Genomic DNA, 12,458 nt, shown 5'->3' with positions numbered 1-12,458 from the left:
AATCTAAACAATTTTGAGAAAATAGATGCTATTCCTCGTCCGTAAATTACTGGCGCACCTGAAAAGCCGGGCAGGCCGTTACCAGCCTGCGTTTCCTAATACCGTATAAATCTATTATTATCCATATTGCTATGAGTTATGGCAGATCCTTGACAGGCTGGAAATGTAGCTTGACTATCGTTTTATCGTAGGTAAAGTTTACAGGCTCGTTCTGATCGGTTTTGATTTCAATATGGATATTTTCGATGTGTTTGCGAGCCACAGGAATGTAGTCTGGTTTGTTAAAGCACAGGGTGATGATATCTCCGTACGCAGTAGGGGGGAGTAGCTATCACCCATGAGCTGTAACGCAGCTATATCAGAATAACAGAATAGATGATAACACCCTGCCTTTATATCTGCAGGTTATGGGGCAAATTTGCGCTCGAATCGCTGCCAGACACCTGCTGGGACACCAAGCATATATGCGAGAGGCGGGAAAAACCTAAGTTGATATATGCCCCCAGCTGTGAATTCAAACTTTTTAACAATCGGGTGATATTTTAGATAAATATCAGAGTCGATACGCCTGAGGCAGGCTTCAATCTCTGCTCTCAACGTGTCCTCATAAAAGCCGGCGCGTATTTTCATTTTAATCACGTCATCAGGCCTCTGCTCAGCATCACCCTTTTTCCTCCATTCAAAATCAGGCCAGTTCCTCCATTTGACCAGGAAATAAACCTGTCCCCTCTGTTTACGCTTTGGGAGAATTTTGTCTATGTGATAGAGCTTTTCCTTGACAAGAGCGATTTTGTGCAGCTCATGCTCGTAAAAACTACCAATAATTTCTTCCCCATCATAATCTTTGATTTTATAAACAGGAGGGTCTCCAGGTATGCATTGGTCAATAGTAAATATCTCACCGGTGAATGTTTGCTCATACCGCTTATCAAACACACCTCTAACTTTAGACAGCCTCACGTGACCTCCCTTTTTAAATTTCATGGGCTTTTTCTGCAGCAAGAAGAAGAAGAAGTGCCATATAGGTTTTGAAATACTAATGCTGTGTTGTCTGAATTTACTTGATTCGGGGCCATTTTTATGGACCGATGATAACTAGTGTTATAGCTGTGTAATAAATCTTGTAAAATATCTATACATTTTACTTCCTTTACTTAGTTCTATTAAACCTTTCACAGACTGAGGCTTTTAGATCACTCCCTGTAGCAAAATGATTTATACCATGCTTTTTCATTAAAAATTGAAAACTGGAACTAAAAAATTCCATACCGCTATCTGTTTGTAGCTTTTGAGGGATTTGGCTATCTTTTAAGACAGAGTCAAAAGCCTTAGTGACTTGAACGCCTGTTTTGTTTTTCAAGACTCTTGCATAAGCCTTTTTAGAGGAAATATCTATAACTGTAAGTAAATATTGATAGCCATCGTTATGCTCGGATAATGCTCTCATATCACAAAAGTCTGCTTGGTATTGATTAAGAGGTCTGGGGACAAACACACAGTTTCTCGGAAAGCGCAGGCGTGCAGCTCGGTGTAAGGTGTAAGCATCCTGCTCTGACAGGAACTGCTGAGCTGTTTGCGCGTTAATCTTTGTACCAGTCTCATCCTGTACGCTTTTAATCAATTTTTGCACACCGCAAAAACTACCAGGGTGAGATGGGTCATAATCAGTGTTGGTCAAGTTACTTGAAAAAAGTAATCAGTAACTAATTACTGATTACTTCCCCTAAAAAGTAATCCAGTTACTTTACTCATTACTTATTTTCAAAAGTAATTAGTTACTTAGTTACTTTTTAAAAAACACGATTTACAACCTGAAGAGGTGATAAAGCGATAGATCTTTCAGCCCAAATCTACTTTTTCTGCATAATCCATCATACAAAATGTAATCAAATGGAAAAGTCTCTTTTTTTTTAAACTTGTTTTATTAGTTTTAATCTTTTAACTTTATGCATCAAGCAAAAATTTAATTATATGCAACATTCTCTGACTGGAAGAAATTTGTTTAACATTTAAACCTATTTTCTGCACATCCCAGCACATAAAATAAAATATTTTTTGTGTTTACACTCAGTCTTTCAAATAGATGCAAGTAAGACACAGCAGAACATAAATAAAGTCAAAGACTAGCGGTGCTGTTGCTCTATTTTCACCTGTAAAGCAGGAGTGGGATAGGCGGAGGTTTACCCTGGTGCAGGTGTGCCGCAGCGGTGCGCTTATGCTTGGGGTAGTTTTTCGGGGATCGCGAGAGTTTTTTGCGATTCTGAGTTTGATTCTAAATCTCTTTGTTCGGATTAAACAAATGCAAATAAATTGAAATAAAGTTTTCCCCCGAGGCATGCAACCTGTATGTCTGGCCATACTGAACGTTACAAAGCAAAAGTTTAACTAAGCACTTTTACCCTGGTTTAACACATTTTTAAACACACAAGCACGGACCCAAGACACAAGCACGGTCCCAGACACACCCACCACCAGATGGCGTTTTTAAGCATAAAAAGTAAAAAAACGTATTTTAATGGCTTAAAAATGAAATAATGCTATTAGTTATAAAAACTTTTTTTAAAAATAATCAATTAGTTCTTTTTTGGAGGGAAAAAAAGCAATGAGCTATGAACTAGCATATTTTGGATGAATATCATACTTTTTGATGAATATCATATTTTTATGAATATCATATTTTTGTTACTTCCTATATTACTTCCTTTATTACTTCCTAGGGTTACAAATCATTTTTATTGGGGCCACAAATCACTCTGTTTGACATAAGGGGCCTAATATCTCTCTCTACTGGGATATTTATAATTAAAGCTATTCTATATTTTGTAACTTTACAATATATTGTACTATTTTATTTAGTTTAATTAGTTACTATCTTATTTTCTTGGAGCATTAACCATATGTATTATTATTATAAGTATTATTATTCTGACTCTATATAAGTAAAATTGAATTGAAGTGAATCAAATTTATTTGAATGGATTGTAAGAACTGCCATAGGTGAGATCCATTAAAAAAAAAATACTTGTTTGTGATTTACTTATTTACTTATTATGTAGGTATATTATGTTATACCTATGCACCTATCCACACACACAAACACACACACACACACATGCACGCACTCATGTGTGTGTATATATATATATGAAGGAATTACTTTGTTGCTGCTTTGCTTTATGGTTGATGATCAAAGGTCATGGCTAGTCTTCAACAAAAGATATAAATGCCATAATATGATATAAAGAAATAAATGTCATATGTCATAATACAGCTTTACGAGTTTACGAGCTTCTCTTTTGATTATTGCCACCTTTCTAACCAAAGCATACTTAGAGATAAGTATACTTTGGTTAGATATTTAGTTAGATTCCTGAATGAATTGATTTATTTTCCCTTTTTAAAGAAATTAGTTATCATGGAAAACAAATACATCTTTTGCTGTTGTTCAGGTCTTCCTTGTTATCTATATGTCACATATATCACATGACAGCGGAGCCGGAGGGGAAGACACATACACACGCACACAAATATACACACTGGCAGGTCCACCGGTCAGGGCGCCGTCAGATCCTGACAACATCTATTTTAAATAACAACCTGAAACTCAAAAACAGACCATTTAAAGGAAAAACAAACAGATTTTGAGAAATTCAAACCTTCACCATTAGTTCCAGGCATTATTCAAGATTCAAGGTCTTTATTGTCAGTATAATAATATACACAGTATACAGCGTACCGAAATGCCATTTCGCCCCAAGCCCCATGGTGCATTTATAAGAATATAAAAAAAAAATAATCTCAGAGAGATATAAAACTAGGAATTACAAATAAATAATAAATTGCTAAATTTGGGTAAATGTGACGAATAAAGCTTTGATTGAAATTAAGAGCTAAAAAGGTACTATTACTTACTACATCTTTGTACAATAAACAAAGACAGGACAGAGACAATACGAAGTGGTCATGTGTAATTACAGTAAAGTGAGATGATTGTGCAGTAGGTATTGAATACCAGGTTCAAGTTATGGTCAGGATATTGTAGACAAGACAGGATGAAGATGTGCAAGATGCAAAGTGTGCAAATATAGTATAATGTAGATCAGTAGATCATTAATCAGTAAGAAAGGATTTTCTTTCTTGTATTGTCAGAATAAACTTGAAATGTGCAGAATATTTTTATATAAACACTTCACTGTACTTTGAAGATTGACTTTAATCTTGAAATATTAAAGTTTACATTTTCATTTTGTGCATTTCAATGTGTATTATTGTTTTATAATCCATTTCGTTATTTTCTTCTTTATTTTAATCAAAAATAATCAAAAAATAAAATTGCATACCTATATTTCCCCAGGTAAGGTTACCATGACAGCATAACAATATGCTCTGTATCCAAAACAAGGTTATATCAGGAGATTATTGTGTCCTAAGATTGGTTTAACTGAATACTGATGATAATGTGATATATCTAGTGACCTAAAGTACACCAGGGTCATATACATAAAAAGAATACCACATAGAGTAAATTATTGTCTACTTATGGCTAAGACTGAGCACTCTCTTATCAAAGCACATCCTAATAAAGAAACCATTTATGACTTGGATTTACGAAAGAGTGCTATACCTTCCTGGTTTTCATAATACAATCAGGTGTATAAAAGACCCACCTTCGCTGCAGCTTTTTTGGGTATTTCATCTGGTCTCAAGGTGAGTAAACAAGGGGAACAGTCTCTCGAAGTTATTCTCTCGTAATTGTGATTATTTATTTATATATACTTTTATACGTCTTACAGTGTTGCCTGATTTGTAGAACCAACTTCATTTTTATTAAGTGAACTCTTAAGAAGTGAATCTGAGATGGCCAGGCTCACAATTCTAGCAGGTATTTTAAGAATTTACTGGATCTATGTAATATAAGTATATCATGCAAGTTTTTATTTTGCTTACTCTTATATTAAAATTTCCATAGGTTTGTGCCTGGTGATAAGCCAGCTGGGTAAGTTGGGTTTACTTTGGTAAACAACTGACATTTTGATCACTACTTGTGTATCACTACTGGGACCTGTGCTTTATTAATATTACTTTGCACCGCCACAGGATCTGCCAGCAGGATGGAGTGCTACTTCACCAACTGGTCCCAGTACAGGCCTGGAGATGGAAAGTTTCTGCCACAAAATGTGGACCCTTTCCTATGCACCACCCTCATCTATGCATTCTCCATCATCAACTACAACAATGAGCTGGTTACCTACGAGTGGAATGACGACGTCCTCTACAAGTCTTTCAATGATCTGAAGACCAAGTAAGTGGATATTATCCTATAGGTCAGAGGTAAAGCAAAACACAATACCTCTTGAGCGTATCGTGTCTTTAAGAGTTTTCCACTAAGATATTACAGTTTCTTTAATGATATTACAAGTTTTCTGCTGTTTCCAGGAATCCCCACCTGAAGACTCTCTTGGCCGTTGGTGGATGGAACTTTGGGTCAACACAGTAAGAAATACTTTAAAGAAAGAAAATTATTTCACATTAGGACAATGGTACGTAGCTAACCAAATATTATGTGTAAACCATCAGTCTGAATCAAATCAAAATCAAAAAGAAGTTTCCATTATTAAACACAGCAAACATTAATCACAATTCTCCTGTTAAAGACATAAAGCACTAAGCAGATTTTACTATAAAGATCAAATGTTAACTTGGTTTTTGTGTTTTTTTGTTTTTTTGCAGGTTCTCCATCACAGTTTCTACTGCAGCTAATCGTCAGAAGTTCATCCAGTCTACTATCAGATTTCTGAGGACTCATGGATTTGACGGTCTGGATTTGGACTGGGAGTACCCTGGATCCCGTGGAAGTCCTCCTGAGGACAAACAGAGGTTTACTCTGCTCTGCAGGGTGGGTATAGATCTCCATTTTTTAAAATCTACATCTCATTGATGTTGTTTCGTTTGTATCATACTTGAATGGTAAATGCTAAATGGACTGATTCCACTAACCTTCCAATCAGTAGATGATCTGCTATACCTCCTAAACTACAGCCACCCCATGGACTCCATTCTTACACTGTTATGTGGTGCACTTTTATAGGAACTTGTTGCTGCCTTTGCAGCTGAAGCCCAAGCTACCGGCAATCCCCAGCTCATGCTAACTGCTGCTGTTGCTGCTGGAAAAGGAACCATTGATGCTGGATATGAGATCGCTGAGATAGCCAAGTGAGGGTCCTGCTTTATAAACCATCTTACTTCATCTACTACTTTTAGAAATCTGACAGTTGTGCAATGTAAGCATGAAAGTCACTGTTTATGTTTATTTCCTTATTGCAGAGAATTAGATTTCATCAATATAATGACCTACGACTTCCATGGAACTTGGGAGCAATTCACTGGACACAACAGCCCTTTGTACCGTGGATCATTTGACGCTGGTGACCTTATCTATTTCAACATTGTACGTAAACAGTTAAAACTGAAATAAAAGGAATCTGAGACATACCTTCTTATGAACACAAACTTCACATTTTTTAACTTCTATAGGACTATGCCATGAAATATTGGAGAGACAATGGCACCCCACTGGAGAAGCTGAGGATGGGATTTGCATCTTATGGTCGTACCTTCCGCCTGACATCATCAAACACTGGTGTTGGTGCTCCAGCTAGCGGCCCAGCATCAGCTGGTCCATACACCCGTGAAGCTGGATTCTGGTCTTATTATGAGGTACATTTCTTAAGGCTGGAATTTAATGATTGCCTCATGATGTATAGCATATGTTGCTTTGATATCTAATGATATTTATAAAACGACAAATGTTAACCATGTAGTCTGTGCTGTAGATCTGTACCTTCGTGAAAGGCAGCACCATTAACTGGATTGAAGACCAGAAAGTCCCCTATGCTTTCAAAAACAATGAGTGGGTAGGATTTGACAACAAGGAGAGCTATGAAACCAAGGTAAGCGAGAAAACTCGCATCATTTCTTTATGTTTAACACATTTATGTATGTACAAGGTAGTGATATCAATCTGTTTAATTTTTCCCCAATAGGTACGTTACCTGAAAGATCAGAAGTTTGGCGGGGCCTTTGTGTGGGCTCTTGATTTGGATGACTTTGCAGGAAAATTCTGCGGGGAGGGTCCCCATCCTCTGCTCTCTCATCTGCGCAACCTTCTTGAAATTGGTATGCCCAAAGCAGATTAACGCCAATGATTTCTTTTAGTCTTTCTATGTTTAAAAAAACAGTGTGCAACTGGTATCATAAGAACCTGTGAAATTTAGATATGAAGACGTAATATTTTCTAAACAAGCATATTTTCAGAAGGTAGAATTGATTTTAAGCAGTGACTTATATAAACATGAATTTAAACTTTGTATTTTCCAGAGCTTCCCCCACTACCCCCAACCACCACCCCAAAACCTGGAGCGAGCACCACCACTCCAACCACCACCACCACAACCACAACCACTACCACCCATGCCCCGGGACCGGGATTCTGCAATGGGAAACCAGATGGCCTTTACCCAAACCCAGATGACCAAAGCAGCTTTTACAACTGTGCTGGTGGCGTGACCCATGTTTCCCAGTGTGGATCTGGATCTGTCTTTCATGACGGTTGCAAGTGTTGTGGCTGGCCATGAGCCAAGAGTGAAGGCAGTGTGTATTAAATCTGATGCAAACATCATTCATTAAACATCATCATTAAACTCATCTTGTATACGTACAATCATTTACCTAAATGATTTTTTTTGTTTAAATGTCTCATACAGGTTGCAAATTCCAAAACAAAATCTTCAAAGTACCTTATTACAAATTGGCTTATTATTTTGCTATATTTATTAATAATAAAATATAATATTTTTTTCTGAAAAGTTTTATTTAAAAAAGTTGCCTCTTACAACTATTGTTAAGCATCTATGCAACAGTAATATATAATATAATGGATTTTATTAACTACATATACACTCATGGGATTTCATTTCAGTCACAGAAACTGAGTGTACATAATAGTAACATAATAGACATTGTATCATAATCATATCATAATCGATTTGAACTGCCAGATTAATGTTTATGGAAGTAGTTCACTCTGTTATATAAAAACTATTATCAATATCTTGCAAAGAAAAGCGTCTGGACTTCTTTAAGTTGCTTGAAGACGTTTCACCTCTCATCCGAGAAGCTTCTTCAGTTCTAAGGAATCCTTCACTGCGCACATTAACGCTGTGGATAAGAACATCAAGTTCACCAGGGAAGACACAAAGGACAACTGTCTGCCTTTCCTGGACTGCGCGGTGCACATTGAAGAGAACGGCAAACTCAACATCGAAGTTTACCGGAAGCCCACACACACGGACCAGTACCTCCTCTTTGACTCCCATCACCCTCTGGAACACAAACTTGGAGTAATCAGGACCCTACACCACCGGGCAGAACATGTTCCCTCTAAGCCTGAAGGAAAAAGAAGGAACACACACATGTAAAGGAAGCACTCAAAACGTGCGGCTATCCTAAATGGGCGTTCTTAAAGTCAGCAAAGAGGCACAGAAAAGAAGATCAGACACCAGCGAGGGAGGACAGACGCAACAACATTGTCATCCCCTATGTAGCCGGCGTATCAGAGAAACTCAGGAGAGTTTTCTCCAAGCATGACATCCCGGTGTATTTCAGACCCAGCAACACGCTCAGACAGAAACTGGTTCACCCGAAAGACAAAACGCCAAAACACAAACTTAACAATGTGGTGTATGCTGTACAGTGCAGCGAGGAATGCTCAGACCTCTACATTGGAGAGACCAAACAGCCACTTCACAAGCGCATGGCACAACACAGAAGAGCCACCTCCACAGGACAAGACTCAGCAGTCCATCTGCATCTTAAGGATAAAGGACACTCTTTGAGGATGCCAATGTTCACATTTTGGACAGAGAGGACAGATGGTTTGAAAGAGGAGTGAAAGAAGCTTCTATGTCCACTGTGAGCGACCATCTTTGAACAGAGGCGGGGTTTACGACACCAACTCTCTGCCATCTATAATCCAGTTTTGAGATCCCTTCCCAGACGCCTTAACGCCCACTCACATCCTGGGCCATCTGACCTCAGGAATTCGCATGATAAGGTGGGGCCAGGTTTCACAATGAGCTCACCCGAAACTCTGGCTGATTGGGACCCACACCCAGTTTCACACCTTGGCTCAGGCGATTAGAGGATCATCAAGGGTCCTTTTGTCCCTCTGTGGGGGGTCACTCCCACTAGGTTTATATCTGGGACTCTCCACCATTTGACCTTAGAACTGAAGAAGCTTCTCGGATGAGAGGTGAAACGTCTTCAAGCAACTTAAAGAAGTCCAGACGCTTTTCTTTGCAAGCTCCTTTGACTACGATGACCTGGATGACTGAGAACCTTCACAGACATATTATCAATATCGTGAGCAGTGAATGGTAATTGTTTTCAGTAAGCCTGGAACAACTGTGCTGTATAGTCACAACATCAAAGGGGCAAGTCTCAATCCAGAGTCTGATAGTGATTTAGCAGTCCAGAAAAAAAAGTCATTTATGAGTCATGACAGGAATCACATCTCCTCTGAATAACAGGTGAATGCCTGTTTTTGTTAGTGATCTAACTAGGAAAAATTTTAACAATATGTTAAGTGTGTCACGATCCTGGGTCTTAGGACCCAGTGTTTTGAGTTTTAGTTCATTTTGATGTTTATAGTATGTTTAGCTCATTAGGCCTCCTATGTTGATTTGCTTATTAGTTCCCCCTTGTGTTTCAACCCATGTTAAGTCTCCCCTGCCCTTCATGTCTCTCTGTGCCCCCTCTGTTCTGTTTATTGTGTGTCTTTGCATGTTCGAGTTTCTTGTTTTCTGTCACCCTGCATTGTGTATTATGTTCTCATGGTTGGTCTTTTGTTACTCCCTCTAGTCTAGTCTCTTGTGTTCAAAGCTGAGTATTTCCCTCTGTGTATTTTGGTTCTTAGACCTCTGCCTTATGGTTTGTCTCTGTTTCTTAGTTGCTGTCTCCACTGTGTCTAGTTCGCGTCTCTGTGTGATACTTCCTGTTTTACTTTGAAGGTCCATGCCTCATGTGAGTGTTTCTAGTTTTGCGTCTCTGTCTCGTCCAGTCCTGATTTCTCCCAGCTGTGCCCTCCTTCTGTGTCTCATTCCCTCGTTATCCCTCTGTGTATTTAAGCCCTGTGTTTCTCTTTGTCAGTGTCGTAGTCTCCATCATAGTTGTGTGATTTTTCCCTGTGGCTCCTTGTGCTTTAGTTTTCCCAGTTTAGTTTATTTTGTATTGTTTTTCGTGTCCCACTCCACGCCAGCAATAAAGCTGTGTTTTTTGAGTTTACCTTTTGTCTCTGTGAGTTTGCGTTTGGGTCCTACTTTTGCCTGCACACAGCCGTACTGTGACAAAGTGATCCTGCAGGGATGAAACAACTTCAAAACAAAGAACATATCACATAAAATAATAAATATAAAAAAGAAAACACAAAAGAAAAAAGGGTATGAGGAAGCAATTTTAGTTTTTTGGCATTTCTTTGAAGTTTAAGGTTTAAGATATTTTATTCAATGGTTGGTATTATCAAACTTTCATTGTCAAATTTTATTAGTTTAATAATAATAATAATAATATATGTCACTGAATGAAATACTACATTGTGTTACTTAAGTGCGCTATTTATCTGTTTGGTATGCAGCTGTGGAAAACTATGGTTCTTTTAGTGCTACAGAGAGAAAAAGCTATAAATGATAAATTATTGTGAGCATTTTGAAGACAAATCCTAAACCAGTACTTCACTATCAGTTCCATTTAATTCAGTTTTATTTATATACACTCAACAAAAATATAAACGCAACACCTTTGTTACTGCTCCCATTCCCCATGGGATGGACGTAGAGACCTAAAATTCATTCCAGATACACAATATAACCATCCCTCCCAAACAGTGGTCACAAATCCGTCCAAATGTGTGGTAGTGGGCACATCTGCTATATTGAGATAATCCATCCCACCTCACAGGTGTGCCACATCAGGATGCTGATCTGACATCATGAGTAGTGCACAGGTGTACCTCAGACTGCCCACAACAAAAGGCCACCCTGGAATGTGCAGTTTTGTCTCACAGCAAAATGCCACAGATGCCACAAGCAATGAGGGAGCGTGCAATTGGCATGCTGACAGCAGGAATGTCAACCAGATCTGTCGCCCGTGCATTGAATGTTCATTTCTCAACCATAAGCCGTCTCCACAGGCGTTTCAGAGAATATGGCAGCACATCCAACCGGCCTCACAACCGCAGACCTCGTGTAACCACACCAGCCCAGGACCTCCACATCCAGCAGGTTCACCTCCAAGATCGTCTGAGACCAGCCACCCAGACAGCTGCTGGAACAATTGGTTTGCACAACCAAACAATTTCTGCAAGAACTGTCAGAAACCGTCTCAGGGACGCTCAACTGCATGCCCGTCGTCCTCATCGGGGTCTTGACCTGACTCCAGCTCGTCGCCGTAACAGACTTGTGTGGGCAAATGCTCACATTCGATGGCGTCTGGCACGTTGGAGAGGTGTGCGCTTCACGGATGAATCATGGTTCACATTGTTCAGGGCAGATGGCAGCTGAGAATGTCCCAGTTCTTGCATGGCCAGCATACTCACCGGACATGTCACCCATTGAGCATGTTCGGGATGTGCTTGACCGGCGTATACGACAGCGTGTACCAGTTCCCACGGATATCCAACAACCTCGCACAGCCATTGAAGTGGAGTGGACCAACATTCCACAGGCCACAATTGACAATCTGATAGACTCCATGCGACGATGTGTTGCACTGCATGAGGCAAATGGTGGTCACACCAGATACTGACCGGTTCTGGGTCCCCAGACCCCCAATAGCGCAAAAAACTGCACATTCCAGGGTGGCCTTTTGTTGTGGGCAGTCTGAGGTACACCTGTGCACTACTCATGATGTCAGATCAGCATCCTGATGAGGTGGGATGGATTATCTCAATATAGCAGATGTGCCCACTACCACACATTTGGACTGATTTGTGACCACTGTTTGGGAGGGATGGTTATATTGTGTATCTGGAATGAATTTTAGGTCTCTACGTCTGGGTGTCGTAAAAGGGGCTACGCATTGATAGTGGAAACATTGATCGGCAACCCTCTGATTGGTCGGCGAAAATGTCGACGGAGCGTGCTCGGTATTTTTCGGCAGCAGAGCAAGAACTCTTGAGTGAGGGATTTCAGGAGTTTCAGAGTTTAATCAGAACGCAAGGGAACACTGCAAAGGCTGCAAAAGCAAGGAGAGAGGGCTGGCAGAAAGTTGCTGACAAATTAAACTCGTAAGTAATTTAATAATAATAATAATAATAATAATAATAATAATAATAATAATAATGGATTGGATTGATATAGCGCTTTTCAAGGCACCCAAAGCGCTTTACAATGCCACTATTCATT

At 39.3% G+C, this 12,458-nt stretch overlaps 1 protein-coding gene across 2 annotated transcripts; it reads left to right on the top strand.

Moving 5' to 3' along the window:
• Positions 1–4,689: 4,689 nt before the first annotated feature.
• Positions 4,690–7,785, top strand: LOC146573526 (acidic mammalian chitinase-like). 2 transcript variants are annotated; one of them, XM_085272758.1, is made up of 12 exons: positions 4,690–4,707; positions 4,794–4,882; positions 4,970–4,996; positions 5,098–5,302; positions 5,437–5,493; positions 5,731–5,896; positions 6,089–6,213; positions 6,325–6,448; positions 6,535–6,717; positions 6,834–6,950; positions 7,044–7,176; positions 7,378–7,783. In XM_085272758.1, the coding sequence occupies exons 2-12, from the start codon at positions 4,858–4,860 to the stop codon at positions 7,632–7,634; spliced, it is 1,419 nt and encodes a 472-aa protein (XP_085128884.1). In that variant the 5' UTR covers positions 4,690–4,707; positions 4,794–4,857; the 3' UTR covers positions 7,635–7,783. The 2 variants fall into 2 exon arrangements, with proteins under 2 accessions (XP_085128884.1, XP_085128885.1); XM_085272759.1 differs by lacking the exon at positions 4,690–4,707 and having other exon boundaries at positions 4,843–4,882; positions 7,378–7,785.
• The last annotated feature ends 4,673 nt before the right edge of the window (positions 7,786–12,458 follow it).

The sequence above is a fragment of the Mchenga conophoros genome, linkage group LG5 (assembly GCF_057382185.1).
Source record: "Mchenga conophoros isolate Kocher_MC1m ecotype Shallow Benthic linkage group LG5, M_conophoros_male_GT1.1, whole genome shotgun sequence".
In the NCBI taxonomy this organism is placed as follows: Eukaryota; Metazoa; Chordata; class Actinopteri; order Cichliformes; family Cichlidae; genus Mchenga; species Mchenga conophoros.
Note: the sequence above shows the minus strand (reverse complement) of the source record. Positions and strands in the feature narration are given on the sequence as shown.